This window comes from Hydra vulgaris, chromosome 12 (assembly GCF_038396675.1).
Source record: "Hydra vulgaris chromosome 12, alternate assembly HydraT2T_AEP".
Lineage (NCBI taxonomy): Eukaryota > Metazoa > Cnidaria > Hydrozoa > Anthoathecata > Hydridae > Hydra > Hydra vulgaris.
The window spans coordinates 51,755,341-51,774,723 of record NC_088931.1 but is presented as its reverse complement, the minus strand read 5'-3'; the positions used below and the strand labels follow the sequence as shown (position 1 = coordinate 51,774,723).

At 27.1% G+C, this 19,383-nt stretch overlaps 1 protein-coding gene across 3 annotated transcripts in view; it reads right to left on the bottom strand.

Annotated features, from left to right (window-relative positions):
* Window positions 1–1,850: 1,850 nt before the first annotated feature.
* Window positions 1,851–19,383, bottom strand: part of LOC105850908 (uncharacterized) — a 268,050-nt gene continuing 250,517 nt past the window's right edge. For all 3 annotated transcript variants that reach the window (XM_065813636.1, XM_065813637.1, XM_065813638.1), the window contains 12 exons: window positions 15,125–15,189; window positions 14,865–15,007; window positions 9,761–10,057; window positions 8,862–9,158; window positions 8,410–8,715; window positions 7,760–8,226; window positions 7,581–7,678; window positions 7,137–7,293; window positions 2,802–2,868; window positions 2,462–2,730; window positions 2,206–2,377; window positions 1,851–2,104 (listed from right to left, as the gene is read on the bottom strand). In XM_065813636.1, the coding sequence (XP_065669708.1) occupies window positions 1,866–2,104; window positions 2,206–2,377; window positions 2,462–2,730; window positions 2,802–2,868; window positions 7,137–7,293; window positions 7,581–7,678; window positions 7,760–8,226; window positions 8,410–8,715; window positions 8,862–9,158; window positions 9,761–10,057; window positions 14,865–15,007; window positions 15,125–15,189 (2,577 nt within the window). In that variant the 3' untranslated portion in view covers window positions 1,851–1,865. The remainder of the gene's footprint in view (window positions 2,105–2,205; window positions 2,378–2,461; window positions 2,731–2,801; window positions 2,869–7,136; window positions 7,294–7,580; window positions 7,679–7,759; window positions 8,227–8,409; window positions 8,716–8,861; window positions 9,159–9,760; window positions 10,058–14,864; window positions 15,008–15,124; window positions 15,190–19,383) is intronic.

Sequence of the window (19,383 nt, the reverse complement as noted above, 5' to 3'; positions counted from 1 at the left end):
ATAAGTTTCTAAATAGCATTTATATAGTTGGACGATCTGTCTTGAAATCTTTCTTTAATGTTTCAAAGAAAAGTAGAAATTACCTGCATTCTTATTTCAAAGTAGACGCTATGTCAGCCATTCTTTTTCGCAAACCTATTTATCAGGCTTCTAAACAACCCCATGTTTATTTTTGTAGTTATTTTAGGTGCTCCCAGAAGTCCTTACGGTCTTATCACAGAGCACCGCGGGAGAGCATTCTAACAGGAAGTTCACGCCTCCTTACGTACCAATGTCGCTTGTTGGGCTAGAGCTGGCGTCGAACCTAAGACCTCTGGGTTCTCGGACAGAACTCTAACCACTGCGCCACGGCTGCTCTATGTTATTCGATTATACGGACTTAGATGCCGTTAATGAACAATCAACGATCATTTGTGGGTGAGGTATTGACAATATCCAAGAAAGTTGGTATAAACACACTCCAATGTATGGTCCAGGGTAAAAAAATTACAATTGCACGCCCTCAGGATTTATTGGAGGCCAATGTTACGGCGATTTTAAAACAATCGTTCCTGCATTTGAATTTAATGGAACAAAGATTAATATTTAGAACTCTGATGGAGGAGAACATTCCAAAAATAATGCAAGAAAATACATATATTTTTTGCAGTTGTTTTTTTTTTAAAATACTTTTACCTATACTTTATGTAATTATTGGGTGTTAAAAAGAATTATTATTATTAAACTCATGTAGTTTTATTCTTTGTTTCAAAAAATATGTGTTTTATCATCGTAATATTTGGCTATTCTTTAAATATTCTAATTGAAAATATAATTAAGACCCACAAGCGAATAATGCACGTTTTTTATCAAACTTTTATAATCTATTTATGAACCGTGCGTTTTAAAAAAAATAGCTATAGAATGCTTTAGTTGTTATATGTTCCTTCGACGTATATTACTTTGGTAAAACAACAAAAAGTAGATGTTTACCGCGTTTACATTTTTCTAATCTGAAATTTCTGATATAGAATCTTGTGTTCCTTCATTAGTGTTCCTGAATTCCTGCAGATTATCAAAAAAAACTATGATTATCAGGTTTACAAAGCTTCAGAATACATATTGTAATACACATTCGATTTTTCTTCTTATATTTTCATCTTCTCTTTTGATTCCTATATCTATTGTGTGGAATAGAGAAATATAGATTTAAGATTGATTTTTCGGTGAATTTTTTTTTTTTATTATTTTTTTTTTTTTAGGGTAATTTTTAATATTCAAATAGGTTTTTAACCGTTATTTTTGTTAAAATGCAATATAAAAAATATTTTTGTAATGGTTCTATCACAGCTTTACTTTTTAAGAACGCCGAAATTAATAAAGTCTTCTGAAGATTTAAGGATCTCTTATTGCACTCTGCACAGATTTCTAATGGTGTGATTTATTTAGCCTGCATTTAAAAAAACTTCTATATCAAAGCCAAAACATAAATTTATTGCGCACTCTTTTAGTTTCAAAAATTAAAAAAAAATGACGCACCTACGAAAAATGTCCTTATTTTTTAGTATTGCAAGTTCGCAATTAAAAAACATCAACACGTACCGTTAATAAATTTATAATACAAAATTTACAATTCTCAAATAACTTAGTATTCGTGTAAAAAAGTGCAAGTTATTAAGTAAAGTTAAATAGAATGAAAACTTTAAAATATTAATAATATTTAAACGCATTTTAAATAAAATTTATTTTATATAATTACAAGCAAATTATTAAGTAAATAAAATATATAAATAATCAATTTATTGCATTTTATGCTATATATAAACGTAAAAGCATTTACTTGTTTTTATCTAATGTGGCAAAAATAATCGTAAAAACAACGTATATTATTTGAACTGTTTAAATATAACAGGATTGAATCTGTATTTATCATTCATAGCAGCCAATCTTTCTGTTTCGAAGACACCAATTCTCTTAACTTTGTTTTTATAAAACCTTTTAAGATCTGCCAGAAGTACTCTTTCTTCATCGTGTTGACACACCATTTGATCTGTAACTTTAGCAAAATCGTTTCGAAAATCAGAAATATACTGTTTTAATTCAAAAAGTTGCTGTGTGAATGTAGCTAAAAGAGAGTTTTGAAAGTGTGATTAAAATTATCAACCACAATAGACTAAAATTGTAACAAAAAACAAAAATATTTCCTAAAAATAGAACATAATTTACCATCCACTCCAACTTTGTTTTTCTTTCTGCGCATAATAAACTCAAATGTAAAAGCGCAAACAATGAAGAGAATAATCATAATGCCCAAGTAAATTAGTGAGCTTTGAAAAGCGGGTGATGTTTCAGAAAAAATATTTGCAATAATTTCGCTTGAATCTTGGACAGCAAGGCTCTAATAATAATAAAAAAGCTATATTATATAAAGTTTTATACAATACTTATAAGTAAAAATTCAACTACAAATATAAATGTTTACTGGAATTCTTGATCTAAATGATGTCGCAAATGCAGAAATTTCGTTACTTTTTGAACCAATGAAACTATCAATATCTATTGTTAAAACCACACTGCTTCCAGACAAGACAAAGCCGTACCCAGTATTCATGCTATCGAGAGATATTATTGTTAAGGATTTTTCGTCCAACACAGATTGATAATCCAACAATGATAACGTGTCAACGTACACGATATCAACAACCTTGTTCTGCAAATCTTCAAGCATCGATAAAATACTTGCGTAACGCACTAGATAAAAAGTATATTCAAATAAAAACATATTTAAATTATCATCATTTAAGTATTTCAAAATTTCTTACCTTGAGATACCTCTGCATTGTTTGTAATGGCTAGTTTAAGTTCTAAAGAATTGTTCAATGCAGCAACCTGTGAAAATAACATATAACTTAAATATAAAAGATAAAAGAAAGTTGTGTAATCTAAATGCAGCAAATTAAATGTATAAGATTAAAGAATGTTGCTGAATCTAAATGCAGCAACGTATAATTGATAACATAAAAGATAAGAAGAATCAAGCTGCAAGTGAAAAGAGTTGTTTAATGCAGCAACCTATGACAAAAACAACACATTAATTAAAAATAAAAAATAAAAGTTCTAGAAAGTTGTCTAATCTAAATGTTTAATTTTTTTAGTTCTAAAAAATCATTTAATGAAGGAACCTTTAATTGATAAGATAAAAAGAACCAAGTCATAACTACGGCCCATAGGAGCTGTCCAATAATTACGTCAACAAAATAGAGGGGAGGGAGATCTGGAAAATTTTGACAACTTTTGACAAGGGGGAGGGGGGAAGGACAAGAATATTTGATGTCAATAACGTTACTTTTTTAAATAAATTTAGTTACTTCGTTATTAGTCAACCATGCTTACTTAGTTACTAGCCATGCATATAAAAAGGTATCAAAACGAGATTATTACATACCAGGATCAGACAACCTGCCACTTGCAATCGAAGTTGCTCAGTTAGAAAGAGATCTTGGAGTTCTCATCTCAAATGATCTTAAACGTAATGCTCAAGTTTTAGCAGCTGCGGTGAAAGCTAACCACTTCTTAGAGAGACTGAAAAAAACTATTCGCAGCCGCAGTTTTTCACTGTGGAAAGAAGTGTACACCACGCATGTTCGTTCTCACCTAGATTACGCTATCTAAGCGTAGTCACCTTACCAACGAGCAGACATAGAAGCGCTAGAAAAAGTTTAAAACCGTGCTACAAAAACCATTCTTTAGATTAAGCATCGCACCGCCGAACAGCGAAGTGTCATGTTAGGTCTTACGACACTTGAAGAAAGAAGAATAAGAGGTGATTTGATTTTGATATTCAAGTTCATGCGTGAATTCGATGAAATAAATTCCATGCATTATTCAATCGCCCTCCGCCGTCAAAGTACATATGTTTGGTCCTAATCAAAGACTTGCACAGCAAAGAGTACTCAATTGCATGCCAAGAGAGAAATTCTTCACCAACCGCTTTGTGTTGCAGTGGAATACCCTGTCGCATATAGTAATTGACGCGACTTTCGTCAACATTTTCAAAAATCGACTAGATAAACATTTAAATTAGTTAAAAGAGAATTTGGAATAACAACTGGAAATAAACTCTTTCCACAAATGTTTCCAGTATTCTATTATGTTCTTAAAGTACAGTACTTGTGTCGCAGATGTGCACAAGTATCTAAAGACTGTTAGTATAGAGGTGCCTGATGCAGCATATCTTTGTTGGTAATTTAAACATAGCGAACATTTATGATTTTTCAAAAGTCTATAAATTCATTACCGATTGTTGTAAATATTTTAAATTACAGATCACTAAAATTAACTTAGTAACTAAACCAAACTTAAAAAAAAAAAATTAGGCTGCGTTTGTAGTCTTGTGTTACATACTCACCCAAACTTTAGTATTTTAATAACATTTTCTATATTCTACTTTTTTTTAAACTGTGTTGTGCTTCAAAAATACTTGACACATACAGAACTAAATGAGCACACAACAAATGAGTTATTTACTCGTAACACTATTATTTTTTAAAAGTTTATGTTTATTGGCCTGATGTAAAAACAAATAAAGATTTATGTTAGCACATAATCTATATTATTTAAATGTTTATTACAGATTCGGCAACCTGCTGCTCGCAAGCAGTTTACCGACCCTGGTATAAACATTTGAAGCTAAAATTTCAATGTTATTATCTCCAAAACAATTCACAATGCACAAACACTATTATAATATTGAAAACAAGATGTTAGTAGCTCTTTAAAAACTGGAAAATTTTTAAAAATTATAAACTTTAGGTCTTCCCTCTTAAAAGATTACTAACCCCTTGCTTATACAAATTATTAAATGCATCATTTTGTTATGTTAGACTCGATTAGAATTATTTTGCTTTCAATGTGGAATCGGACTAGGTCTAAAGTTAAAGTAAGGAGGATTGGCATATTCACATTTTGACTCTGCACTGTACATATTCACATTTTGACTCTGCACTGTTCATAAATCATGACAAAAATATTATGATAAATATTTAACATTATCTAGGAGTAGGTCTGTTGACGGGACCGTTGGTTACTACCGTTATCCCAAATTACCTAAATGCTAATGTTATCCATGCAAAAACAGTATATATATATATATATATATATATATATATATATATATATATATATATATATATATATATATATATATATATATATATATATATATATATATATATATATATATATATATATATATATATACATATATATATATATGTATTTCTTTTAGATTAGTTTTATATATATATATATATATATATATATATATATATATATATATATATATATATATATATATATATATATATATATATATATATATATATATGTTTTTCTTTTAGATTAGTTATATATATATACAGTGGTGGCCAAAAGTCTTGGAACAAAACATTTAACAACCAAAAAAAATTATTTTTGATCTAAAGTATAAATTTTGAACGTTTGATGCTTTTGTTTATACATAGCAATATGTTTATAGTTACATATTTGTATATTGCGCAATTTATTATTGTTTTTTATTATTCATAAGCAATTTATCAGCTATATTATGCCAGAATTTTCACCTAAAAAAAGAGGAATTATTGCTGCATTATATGAACAAGGTTTAGTTCAAAGAGAAATATCTAAAAAGCTTGGTTGTTCATTATCAACTGTAAGTAGAACTTTAAAAAGGCATAAAGAAGAGCCCCAATTAAATTTTACTTCAAAGATGAGATCAGGCAGGCCCAGAGCAACCACCTCAAGAACTGACAAACTTATTGGCCGGATCAGCCATGCAAATCCACGGCTATCTGCACACGAGATTTCAAAAGAAATTTTTATTGAGAAAAAAGTAAGTGACCAAACAGTTAGAAGAAGGCTTTTGGTTGATTTCAAAATGAAGGCATGTGTTTGGGCATGTGTTTTTGGCACACCACTGTGTATATATATATATATATATATATATATATATATATATATATATATATATATATATATATATATATATATATATATATATATATATAAGATTTCTGATGAATCTTTGTTGATGAAACACAGTGTTAAATGGAAAAAATTTTTGTGATTTTCTACTACTAATATATATATATATATATATATATATATATATATATATATATATATATATATATATATATATATATATGTATTTCTTTTAGATTAGTTATATATATATATGTTTTTCTTTTAGATTAGTTTTATATATATATATATATATATATATATATGTATGTATAAATATATATATATATATATATATATATATATATATATATATATATATATATATATGTATTTCTTTTAGATTAGTTTATATATATATATATATATATATATATATATATATATGTATATATTTTTTAAGTTTGCAATTATTAATTGTAATATAACAACTTAAAAATATAAACTTGTTTTGTAAAAAAAGATCTTTAAGGTCTTATCAAAAGTTTCAATAGTTACGAATTCTTTATCATAGTAAGAATTTCGGAAAACATCAAGAAATACTCTCTTCCATTAAAGTTTTAATGTTTCTCTTTTTTCTAATAAATTCTATAACTGAAACAATTTTTTTATTATTAACATAATATCAATTTACAGTTCTTCGATAAGTTGAGAGAATTTAATTTTTTTTACCTTCTATGATGCACTAAAAAAAGTTTAAATGCATGTAGTAATCACTTTTACTCCTAATCACTTTTTGTTCAGAGCAAGTCTTTGTAATTTTGAATGGCTATATAAATTTAAAAAATGTTTATAAGTTACAAGTTGAACTAAGTTTTTTTTCTACACATTTTACTTTTAAACACCTTTTCTATAAGTTGTAAACTACTGCTATTACTACTATTTCAAAATGTTTAGTTTCTTTTCATATTTTTTTAATTTTAAATCAGAAAGAGGGGGAGGAGGGGTGAGGGGAGGGGTGAATTAATTGATGACGTAATTTTATAGGAGGTATCTGAAAGTTTGAAAAGTTGATGAATAGGGGCAGGGGGGAGGTAAAAACTGCCAAAAAACTGTTGACGTAATTAATGGACAGCCCCATAATTCTCATTTAAATTACTTACATATAGTATTTTGAATATTAATAAGTTAAAAACCTTTGTGTTGTATAACATATACTCTTTAGAAGAACTCAAAGTCGTTAAGTTTGTAACTATGAAAGCAATAATTATGCCGTTTAAAATTAATCCAGTAAGAAACCAAACCATTGCAAACGTTCGTGACAATACTGAACGTGGACTCAAATCGCCATATCTAGATAATTTGAATAAAACTGAGAAATAACTATACTTGTAAAATTTAAGTTTTCATAGAAAATAAGCTTTGGTGTTTTTCTAATAGTCATTCTTGTCCTTATAGTTCTCGTAGCTTGAAACTATGACTATAACCAAATACATTTATTGTTAGATAGTTATATGAATTTGTTCAATGTTTATTATTATTATTACAATAATTATCATTACAAAAGTCATAAAATATTATCAACAAAAAAATAAGTAAGTATGCACTTTAAATAAATAAAATTAGCAACAAAAAACTACCCGATTGTTGTCATAGTGACGAATGTAAACCAAAACCCTGACAATGGTCCTCGAAGTGAACTTCCTTTGGAAAACTGTTCCGGATTTGAAAACTGATCCTTAAAGATGAATTTTTTTGTTACATTTATAGTACAATTAAAAAAAAATGTAACCTTTTATAAACAAAAAAACTTATTTACAGTAAACCAAATTACAATCCCAAATATAGAAGCAATGGCATAGCTGATAAGCAAAACAGGCCACACATTTAACACGCCTATCAACATTTTGTTAATAACTTGATTTATTGTATTTTCATTTCGCACAACTATCGCGATACCAGGTGACATTACCAGCACAGAAAACTCACTGTCAGGTGCCACTTCACGTCCGTTCATTCCATATATAGGAAAACTTATGTCAACCTCATTGTTTATAGCATTTTTCAAATCAAATTCTGAGTTTTTAATTGTTTCATCCCCGGATTTAGATCGATTAAAGTAAAGATTAGAATGAGAGTAACCTTGACATGAACCACAAGATTTAACAACCATCTCTTGCAACAACGTCAAAAAAAATCCGCTTGGATTCAAATCAGCATCAACTGAAGTGAATGGATTTTTAATGTACAAGTTTGCAAAAAGCAATTCAGGACATTTGCATGTTTCTAAGCAACAAATATAACCAAACATTGTTCTTAATGTTTATAAGAAATATATATATATATATATATATATATATATATATATATATATATATATATATATATATATATATAAATGATTATATCATAAAAACCATATCATAAAAATTTGACATCAGAAAAAGATTTATACTAAAAAACACTAACTTGCTTGGTATTCAGGGGCAGGGCCACTTCCAGCAGCAGTAAAACCTGCAACACTTACACTGTAAATAGCATAATTAAGAAGGTCTCTTTGTTTGTAATAGCGAGTGTATATGTCAAAATCTAAAGTAATTTTTGTTTTTTCTCCACTTATTTCTACTCCTGATTGATAGCTTAAATAGTATATAAGTCGATATCCAAGTAAAATTCCATTGACAAACTCTGATGGTATAGGTTTCCAAGATACTGACCACCAACTGATTGATTGCATATCATTTACAACAAAATTTGGAACTGGAATAGAAGGTACTGGAAAAAAAAAATACATAGTTTCAGTCAATTTAAGTTATTATATATGAAAAATTTTTAATGACAAATGGTACCATAGATGTGGTTATAAGCTAAACATACTAGTAAAAAAAAAAAATTAACATTATTTATCTCAAAACACAAACCTCCTTCAATTGTTTTACACATAGAGTATTGAACAGGACCATCACCATTTGCATTATATCCATAAACTTCAACAAGGTAGAGTGTATATGGTTTCAAATTTTTTATTGTGAAAGCATTAAAACCAAATTGAGCTTCAATTACTTGGTATGGTTCTTTTTTTGTGTAAATCTTGTATCTTATTCTATAACCAAGTATTTTACCATTACAATATTTCACTGGAATATCTGTCCACTCAATATAAATTTCAGTTGGATCTGGAGAATATGACTTTGCATAAGGGGGTGGTCTCTCTGGTGCTAAATATATTATATATATATATATATATATATATAATATATATATATATATATATATATATATATATATATATATATATATATATATATATATACATATATATATATATATATATACATATATATATATATATACATATATTTGACCAGTAGATGTGTGTTTAATCTTATTTCCTAATTGTCATTAAGTTTTTCCACAATAAAAGAGCAAAATAAAATTTAAAAAATCCTTTTTTTAATTAAAAGACTACCTGCCTCAAATCAAAATTGCGACCAATATATTTTACTATTTCACCTAAATAAGTTTGTAAATGTATGTATTTACACATACACATATAAAATTAATACTATACATTCCTAATTAAAGAAAGACTTTATTTATAATAAACAAATAATCTAGTTTTATTTAATTACTATATAAAAAAGAAAATTATACTGAGAAATTCATTAATTATACTTATAAATTATACTAAAATTATAATGATAGTGGTAAAAGCAACACTGTTGACTGATAAACATCTCACTCTTGGTGTTCATTGTACTGACTTAAGCATTATTTATAATTTTTAAAATCTTATAAAAAAACTTTAAAAAATACTTACGAAAAGGTGATGTTTCAAAATTAAAAACTGCACTTGGCAAACCATTTCCAATACTCAAAGCAGTAAGCATGTATGCTTTATATTTATGAGATGTAATGAGATCAGGCACAAACCCTATCGTTTTATTTGAGTCTAAACCTCTCCATTCCCATGTTGAGTTTGCAGAAGTAATGTCTTTGTAATAAACATACAACCATATGTCTGTTTTGTTAACACAAGCATCTCGCACCCATGATAACATCACAGTGTTTTTATCATAAGATGCAACTGATATGTTGTAAGGAGGAGGGCATGATACTAAACAATATTTTAAAAGTTTTTGTAAAAATTACTAGATAAAGCATATAACTTGTGAGCAATTTTAAAAATATCATTTCAAAAATTATGAGCTTCCTTGTATCAACCCTCTAACTATGTGTACTTGTATCAACCCTCTATCTATGTGTACTCTAAACAAAAAGTCAGAAGATTTGCAAATTTTATTAAATTGAGATTAAGTAATTACTCTTATATATAAACTTTTATTCAAATAAATATTAATTTGAGTTTATAAAAAAGTAATAGTACAATAATTTTAGCACGAAATCTATTGACAAAATCTATTGAAAAGGGATCAAATGTTTTTCAGATAACATTAGGGGATAGAGTAGAATAGCACCAGTTTATTTGCTTCATAGGTAACAAACACATTTTTGTAGATTTTAAATTAATTGTAAATTTGAACATTTTGATTGTAAATTTTTGTATGTGTTTAAAAGCATTGCTTATTTTATGGATCTGGTGTTAAATTTGAAAATGGAATACAAATTGTTCAAAAGCAGACTAATGGTTGTTCTAATATGGACTACATGTGATTGAATAGTTATGTTTGTTTATTATATATTTAAGGGTGCTAAAACATACAGTACCAAGATAGTCATCAATGGAAAGGATACCATGATAGGTTGCACCACAAGGATCAATACCATACACTTTTAGAAAGTGGAATCATTCATTTAGAAACATGCAAATGCAATATAATATGTTTTGCAAGAATATGTTCAACTAATTTAAATATTACAGATGTTATCGGAATTGGTCAGTAGTCAGTGATGGGTTATCAACTTTTGAAATGGGTATGAAGTTTGCATAAAGCCACTAAGATGGTACAATACATTTATTAACACATTGTTTAAAAGTTGTAACAAGAGCTTCAACTAGTTCAATGTGTTCAGCAATTAGATAAATTTAGTAGTATAGATATTTAGATAGATTTAAAGCATAGAGTAATTAGATAAGTATGTTTTATAATTGAGCCAAAAATGTTACCATGGCTCCCATTTTGATGCGTTCATGTTGCTCGTTGATATTAGAGAAGTTAAAGGTTGCAGTTTTGGTGGAAAGGAGATTGGCTTAAAGTAAGGTAATAAATCTAGCTTAGTAATTCCTATATCTGAAAATTGCACATTTTGTATCACACTATATTTAGTATCTGCTGGTACACTGTGGGTTGGGGTCTGTAGTGGGTATGCATGTGACGACATACTATAATTTCTATCAACGTATTTATATTTATTTCAGCAGTAAGATGCATTCTGGATGGCAATAAGTTAAACAATAGCATCAGCAAAGAAGTTACGTTGGTCATAAAGGCCAGTTTTGTATAAACATTGGTGCTGTTTTATGCAATGTAGGATATCTGGAGTCATCAGGATATCTGGAGTCATCTAGCCTCTGCAGACTTTATAAGTACACAGGGGCTGATGTTTATTTTTGATCAGTTATATCATTCTGGAAAGGTGAGAATGAAACAAGTGGGGCAGAATCAAGGGTTTTTATTTGGGTGTGTTTAGGTTTTGGTGATATGTATTTTTGAACATGTTAGAGACAAAAAGCAACAACAATATTGTGAATAATGACTTTTCAAGATTTCATCTACAATAAGAGGTCAATAGGTTAGGAATGATCAATAGGAGATAAAAATGAGGCTAGTAGATTTAGTTTTGGAAATATAACATTTGTTAGAGCAATGTCTATGCAAGAGAATTTAAATGCAGTTACTATAGCTGGATATACTATAGTTGGATTTACTCTAGATATATAAGATACTATAGTTTATTTGCCATTAATGATATTTCTTGCATAGTGGCTTAACATTACATCCTGATAAGAGCTTTTAAAGAGCTTTTTTGACAAGTTAGTTGCCTTTCTGGTATATAAACAGCAGCCATTAGACACAAGAGTATCCACTCTTAAGTTTAGATCTAAAAGGGGTGGCTAAAGGATTTAGAGTAATTTTACTGGAGATTTGTAGAACTTTTATCAGGTTAATAGAATAAGTTGTTGGCTAATGTTGTGTAGGTGGTAGATAAAAGGTCAGAGTTGGTCTATTTGGTCCATAATGTTTTGGGAGATTCATTACTTTATGATAATCTGTTAGCATGGTGGATAAACAGAGTTTATGGCATCGACATATGGCTGTTTATCTTTGAGAAGTTGATGAAACATATGGCTTTAATAAACTTGTATATTACACTTTGAAATGGTTTATCTAGAATATTGGCTTTTTTTAAATAATCATTACACTTTTCAAACTTAATCTGTAGATTATTAAATTTTGAGCTTGAGTTTTATTTTCAAGGGCAAAAACGCCTCTGAATAAACCCGCTTTTTGGTAGTTATGGTGACAGCAATTTTTCAGTACAATTCTTAGCCTGATTCATTATTTAGGATTACCTAAAAAAGGTTAAAATCAGAAACAATTTTGTTATTCGATTAGACTTTATATTATACTAGATGAAGGGATTCATTTGATATAGATGACCTTTATAGATTCCAAATTACAAGCTTTGAAAAATTCGAAGATGCAAGGTGTAATGATCCTTTGACAGTTCGGTCATTCCAAAAATAATAATATTGAATGCATGTGATTTTCTGTCATCAATACCTGTTGCAATAATATAACTTAATTTTAACTGGTACATTTCTCCATAATAATAACTTTTTGCTGCTTATGACTTTATTCTTGTAATGGGAAACGTGTATATATATATGTACACATGTATATATATATGTGTGTGTGTGTGTGTGTGTGTGTGTGTGTGTGTGCGTGCGTGCGTGTATGTGTGTGTGTATGTGTGTGTGTGTATGTGTGTGTATGTGTCTGTCCTAAAGGATGAAACAATGTTGCCTAGTGTTAGATATAGCTCCTTAACTTTTTGTTTTGTTGAGCACTATCCTATGGAATGTGTTATTGTCGTTAGAGTAATGCTGGCTTGCTACATTGCAGTTAAAGCAGTTTGGCATGACACAACAAATCTTTTAAATGTGTGTGTGTGTGTGTGTGTGTATATATATATATATATATATATATATATATATATATATATATATATATATATATATATATATATCTTATACTGCTGACTTAGGTGAGCAGTGTGATGTCATACTGAAATAGCCTGCTGCTGGGGGCTTCAGTAAATACATCAACTGACAAAGAGTCTGATTCGCAGTGGAGTGCTGCTACATAAATGGTTTGGGATAGGGCAGCAACCTTTTCATTCATTATTCTTTGTTTTCTTCTCCTTTTTCTAAAAAAGCCATATCAATTTAGATAAGTAAAAAAAGTGAGCAAATGCTCACATAAATATACTAGAGTATATATATATATATATATATATATATATATATATATATATATATATATATATATATATATATATATATATATATATATATATATATTTATACTTTGTTCAATTTGTGTTAATCTTGGTTAATATATATATATATATATATATATATATATATATATATATATATATATATATATATATATATATATATATATATATATATATATATATATATATATATATATATATATATATATATATATATATATATATATATATATATATATATATATATATATATATATATATATATATATATATATATATATATATATATATATATATATATATATTAACCAAGATTAACACAAATTGAACAAAGTCAAAATATTTTTTGATATATATATATACATATATCTAATATATATTTACACAGGTCACTAATTCCCTGATAGTGTAAGGCTGACAAAACGCTTGTGTATTAATCATGCAGAAGTTAACTTATTTTAAAGCACATTAATTACTTTAAAAATATCATGTCAAAACAACTTAAATTTGTTCAAACTTTACTAACTTATTGAGTTACAATCTTGTGCAATGCAGTAGTTAATCAAATCCTTTGGAGTCCTTTTTTTTTTTTTTTTTTTAATTTTTATCAATTAACTAGTTGTTAATATATTAATAATTAATGTTTTTATAATAAAAAACATGGCGGCTAATAAATGGTTAAGTAATTCAGGTAATAAATAACTTAAATGCCTGTAACATGTCTTGCTTTTGAGTAGGCGTTATTGTTATGCTCTTAATATAGTTTATAAAAAAATTCTTCAATGAAGTTTTTTAACTTAAAATTTTTTATTTTTAACATTTGTTTTAAGTCATTTAAAATTTTTAATTTTAATTTTTTTTAATTTATAAAGATTTATTAGGTATGCATAATAAATATTATATATTTGCCTTCATTGGCTTCACTTCACTTCTCAAAATAAATATCATTTACAAGTGTTAAAGGTTGCTAAAAATGGGCACTCATGAATTTTCTCGTATATATATATATATATATATATATATATATATATATATATATATATATATATATATATATATATATATATATATATATATATATATATATATATATATATATATATATATATATAATACCCCTAATATAACTATATGAAACTATATAACAATGTGTGTCTATATATAACAGATGTTATTTTATTGTATTATTTAAAAAAAAAAATCTATACTTAAAGTCAATGCCACTTATATATAAATTTATTTTATTTAATAATATACAATTTTGTATATTATCTTCATCTAATTAAAATTTCAAGTAATTTTGTGATAGATGGTCACAGAATAGTTTGAACAATTTTTCAGAAATACTTTAAAAATTAATTAAATAAATTTAAATACATGTGCATTTGATATAATACTTCAGTACAAACTTAACGTATATAGATGTAATGGTAACTTACCATAGTCTGAAGAGTAATACTGAGTACTCTCTATACTAATGTTAGTTATTTTTCCTGCTTGATTGATTCCATCAATGAAATGAATCATTTGATCGTACAAATAATCAAATGTTAATGTGTAATATACAATAACACTCCCAGCTCTGTATAAAAAATTAAAAAAAAAATGTAAGTCAGCAAAACTAGCAAAATTGTGCACACTTGGCAAAACCTGCTTATCATATATTATACTATTAAATGGCAAACATATAAAAACTTACTTTAGACGGGTTACTTCAACTCTATTAAAACCATTTATACTATTGTTATAGAAGTACTCGTTAATCTAAAATATTTTTACACAATTATTTAATATTCTGAGTTAAAAGTAAAACACTAGTTTAGTTGAGAAACAAAGCTGCAAACGTATAAACATGATAAGTGTGATTAACACACTAAGCTAAAATGTGATGGCATAAAATCAGACAACTTTTAAATCTCTTATGCAAAACCACTTGCTTAGCACACTAAATATTTCAGGACACAATACCACTTGTTCAGATTTTTGAATGATTTATACACCTAACTATTAATTACTACACCTAACTATTCATTATTCACATTTGTTGAAATTACTTTTTCTAAAAAGTCTATTATAAAATAATATTATTGGTTGCATTTATAGACACACTTGCATGTATATAAATGTTTTGACATCCATGCAAAGGTGTCTGTCCTTCTTCAAAATATATCTGCTAAAAATAAACCTGCTTTCTTACTTGGTGACTTTAATCTGATACAATAATGACGTTGTTACAATTTTTTAAACTTACCTATTATTTATAATATTCAACTAACAAGAGTTACTGATCACTCTTATACATTGATATAACTTTTGCTAATATAGCGACTAATGAAATTATTTCAGGAAATTTAATAACTTCTGTTTCTGATCACTTATCTTAATTTTGTATTTGTTCCAATATCTACAAACTAATTATACCACACAAACACAATTTATACAATAAGAATTTAAAGAACTTCCATAAAGAAAACTTTAAATCTAAATTATCAAAAATCAACTGGGATGATGTTATAAAGTCATATGATTCCAAAACTTATGTTTTAGAAACCCATGTTTCCAAATGTTTATTACTGAAACAACATTGATTTTATATTGCAATACCCTCTACTTAAAAAAACTAGTATCGAGATGTCTAGTATCAAGAGCTTCATATGTCAATTTAAATCATGGATTAAAAAAGGAAACTAAAAGTATATTCAAGAAAATAATTTTTTCCAATATAAAATGTTAATATCTTATGATCCTATGAAGTGCAGGGTAAAAAACTAGAAAAATTAAATTTTTTAGAGCATGCAGGGGCAAATACAGTAAAAGAATGAGACTTTGCTGAATGACAAGTTAAGTAAGAACGAGTTTTGGTTGATGGAACTAGAGATGATAGCTCCTTTTTGAAGTCATCATGGTTGCACAAAGGTGCTATTATGGTCATATCTAAGAAAATGTGAAGGAAAGTTTATGCAAATATCTAACCCATATAAACTTCAAACCATGTTATATTAAAAGTTATATAGAGTTTTACTTTTACTTGAAATTGCATTGCGGCAATATCTCCTTAATTTAAATATTTAGCTTTTATTTGCTGTTTTATAAAGTTTTTATTTATTGAAGGGAGGGGATGCACCCATACAAAAGACAGAATGAGGGGAGAGGGAAGGGACACAGTAAAATATTTAACTACTTCTACAATCACATCACTTAACAAAAATGTAGCTAAATGATTATATATATATATATATATATATATATATATATATATATATATATATATATATATATATATATATATATATATATATTTGTTATTAATTTTTTCTTATTTTTTTATAACTGGAGTTTTGCTTTAAAAATTGTTTTCTTTTTTTTTTGTAATGAAATTATTATTTTTATATTAGTTAATAAAATTAGTTGAAAAGTTATACATTCTTTTCCTTGCTTAAAAAAATTTATGTTACGTTGTTTGTAAATAAATTTTATTTAAAACGTTTATACTTTGTGACATACTTGTATTTTGTTATTTAGTGACATTTGTATTTTGTTGAAAAAATATATTTTGTAATAATTGTTTTGATAAAAGTAATTATATGAAGTGTTATAATTTAAGTTTTATAAAATTTTGTTAAACTTTTAATTGTTTTTGTCAAGAAAATGTTTTAATTTTTAAAAATGTATTAAAACTTATTAATGTGAGTGTTAAAAAAACTGTAAAATGATATCAAATTAATTTTTTTTATTCATTAAAGAAAAAGTAATTAGCTTTAAAATGAATATGAACATATTATAAAAATTTTAATACTTAGTTAGAAAAAAACAAATTACAAAAAATCATGTGGGAAAAATAAGAAGCACAAAAGTTAAAACAAATTGCAACATTCAAACAAAAAAAAAAAAAAAAAAAGGAAAATTAATATTCAAAGTGTCCTCCTTTGTTTTTATAGCAAAGATAAACTCGTTTATGCATTGATTCAACTAATTTCATGCACATCACGCGAGGTACCTTCAGCCAGTACTTATTTAAAAGTTGTTTCAAATGCTGAGTTGATTGAATTTCATGGTATGTCAGTTGATTGTCTATCCAAGACCAAATATTTTCAATTGGGTTGTGATCTGGTGATCTAGGGCACCAGGGCATCACATTGAACTTTTTTTTCAAAAAATATTCTTTGATTGAGTGAGCTGAAGTCCCATCTTGTTGAAAGATGAATTGCTTGCTTCTGCCATACAAGTGTCTGATTGATGGAACTAAACACGCTTCCAATGTGTTCTTGTAAGTGTATTGATTAATTCGGCTTTTGCACAGCTCACAGAAGCCTATTCCTTTGTGAGAAAATTATCCCCAGATGCCAACCGAACCTCCACCACCTTGTCGACGATGTTGCAAAAATTTGAATATTTCTCAGTTGCAAATATTTTGATTCTTCCCTTATGGTTTACAACTTGAAAATTAGCTTCATCACTCCAAATAACTTTTGCCCACTGTTCTACAGACCAGTCCAGCATTTCTTTGGACCATATTCATCGTTTACGTTTATCCATGATTGAAAGAAAAGGTTTTCTAGCAGCTATGTACGTTCCAATACCTTTGTCCAACAATGTTCGTCTTACAAGCTCTCTGCTAACTTTTGTATTATTTTTTGACTCATTGAAGATTTGTGGTAGCTTTTAGTAGCTGAGTCTAAGGTTTTCTCTGCTCATTCTGAACCACTTTTGTCATGGTTGCTGCGTTTGGATGGTCTCCCAGTACACAGCATGTTGGAGACGTCCTTGGTAAGTTCGTAGGTTTTGATGGTTTTTCAAACGCAATATTCAGAAACGTGAAGTATTTTGCCTATTTGAACGTTTGTGTGATTTTTCATCCTTGTCATACCAATAACTTGCCACTTGATCTCACTAGAAATTGATTTTCGACCCATTTGCACGCAATTAAAATTAATTTGAAATTTACAATATTTCAAGTTGATTTTTAATAAATTAAAAGCTGCCTGATGATGATGTGATGAATATTTTGATTGTAAACTATTCATTTTAACTTTATTTAAAAAAAAAAAAGTTTTCGCACTGAGTTTATCAATTAATTAGCAAATAATTGGTCCTAAATAAAATCGTTTAAACTTTTGTGACATATCTTAATTTGTATCACCTACCTTTTAATGAAGTTTCTGAATAAACAGTGATGAGTCGAAACCTACTTTTTTTATTCTATTAACAAATAATCTATTTACGATATTGGAAAAAAAAAGTTATTTTGATATCTATTTCCATTAGATTTTTATTCAAGAAAAACCGAAGATTAGAATCTTAAAATTCTGTAATTGTTTAAACTTTCGTGAATAGCTGTATAAAGGTTAAAATTTTATTTATAACTTTAGTTCTTAATAGAAATATGTTATATTTATACATCATTTATAATTTAAATATGACACAGGATAAATACATCTATACTGTAATTATTAATTAATATTTAAAAATTAATTTATTTATTTAGATTATTACTGTCTTATTTGCTTAGTTTTTTAAAATAAGATTAAGAAAGAAAATGATGAAAGTTCAACTTTTTATTAAGTTTTTACATTTATCTTTTATCAATCATGTCAAATAACTTAAAAAGTAAAGTTATAAGAAACTAGGTTAGGCAAGTTAAAATAAATTGTTGCTGAAATGAAAGAAATGAGCCTAGTTGAGTGAAGCCTAGGTGAGCCTGGGTGAGCTAAAATAAATCAAAATGAAAGAAATTAGGTTAGGTGAGAACTCATTACATAATATAAGAATAACTACCTCGGAGAATTAAAATATATTTGTCAGTATTGCAGTGCAGTGAAATTTTTTTAAGAAACATATTTTTGTGCTGGCTGTATTAGCTCTTCTTTTGCCATATCCATCATTGACTGATCTTAATCAGAAAACCATGTTGATCATGGTGTAAATTAAAACTTTTTTAAACACATACAGAGTTATAGT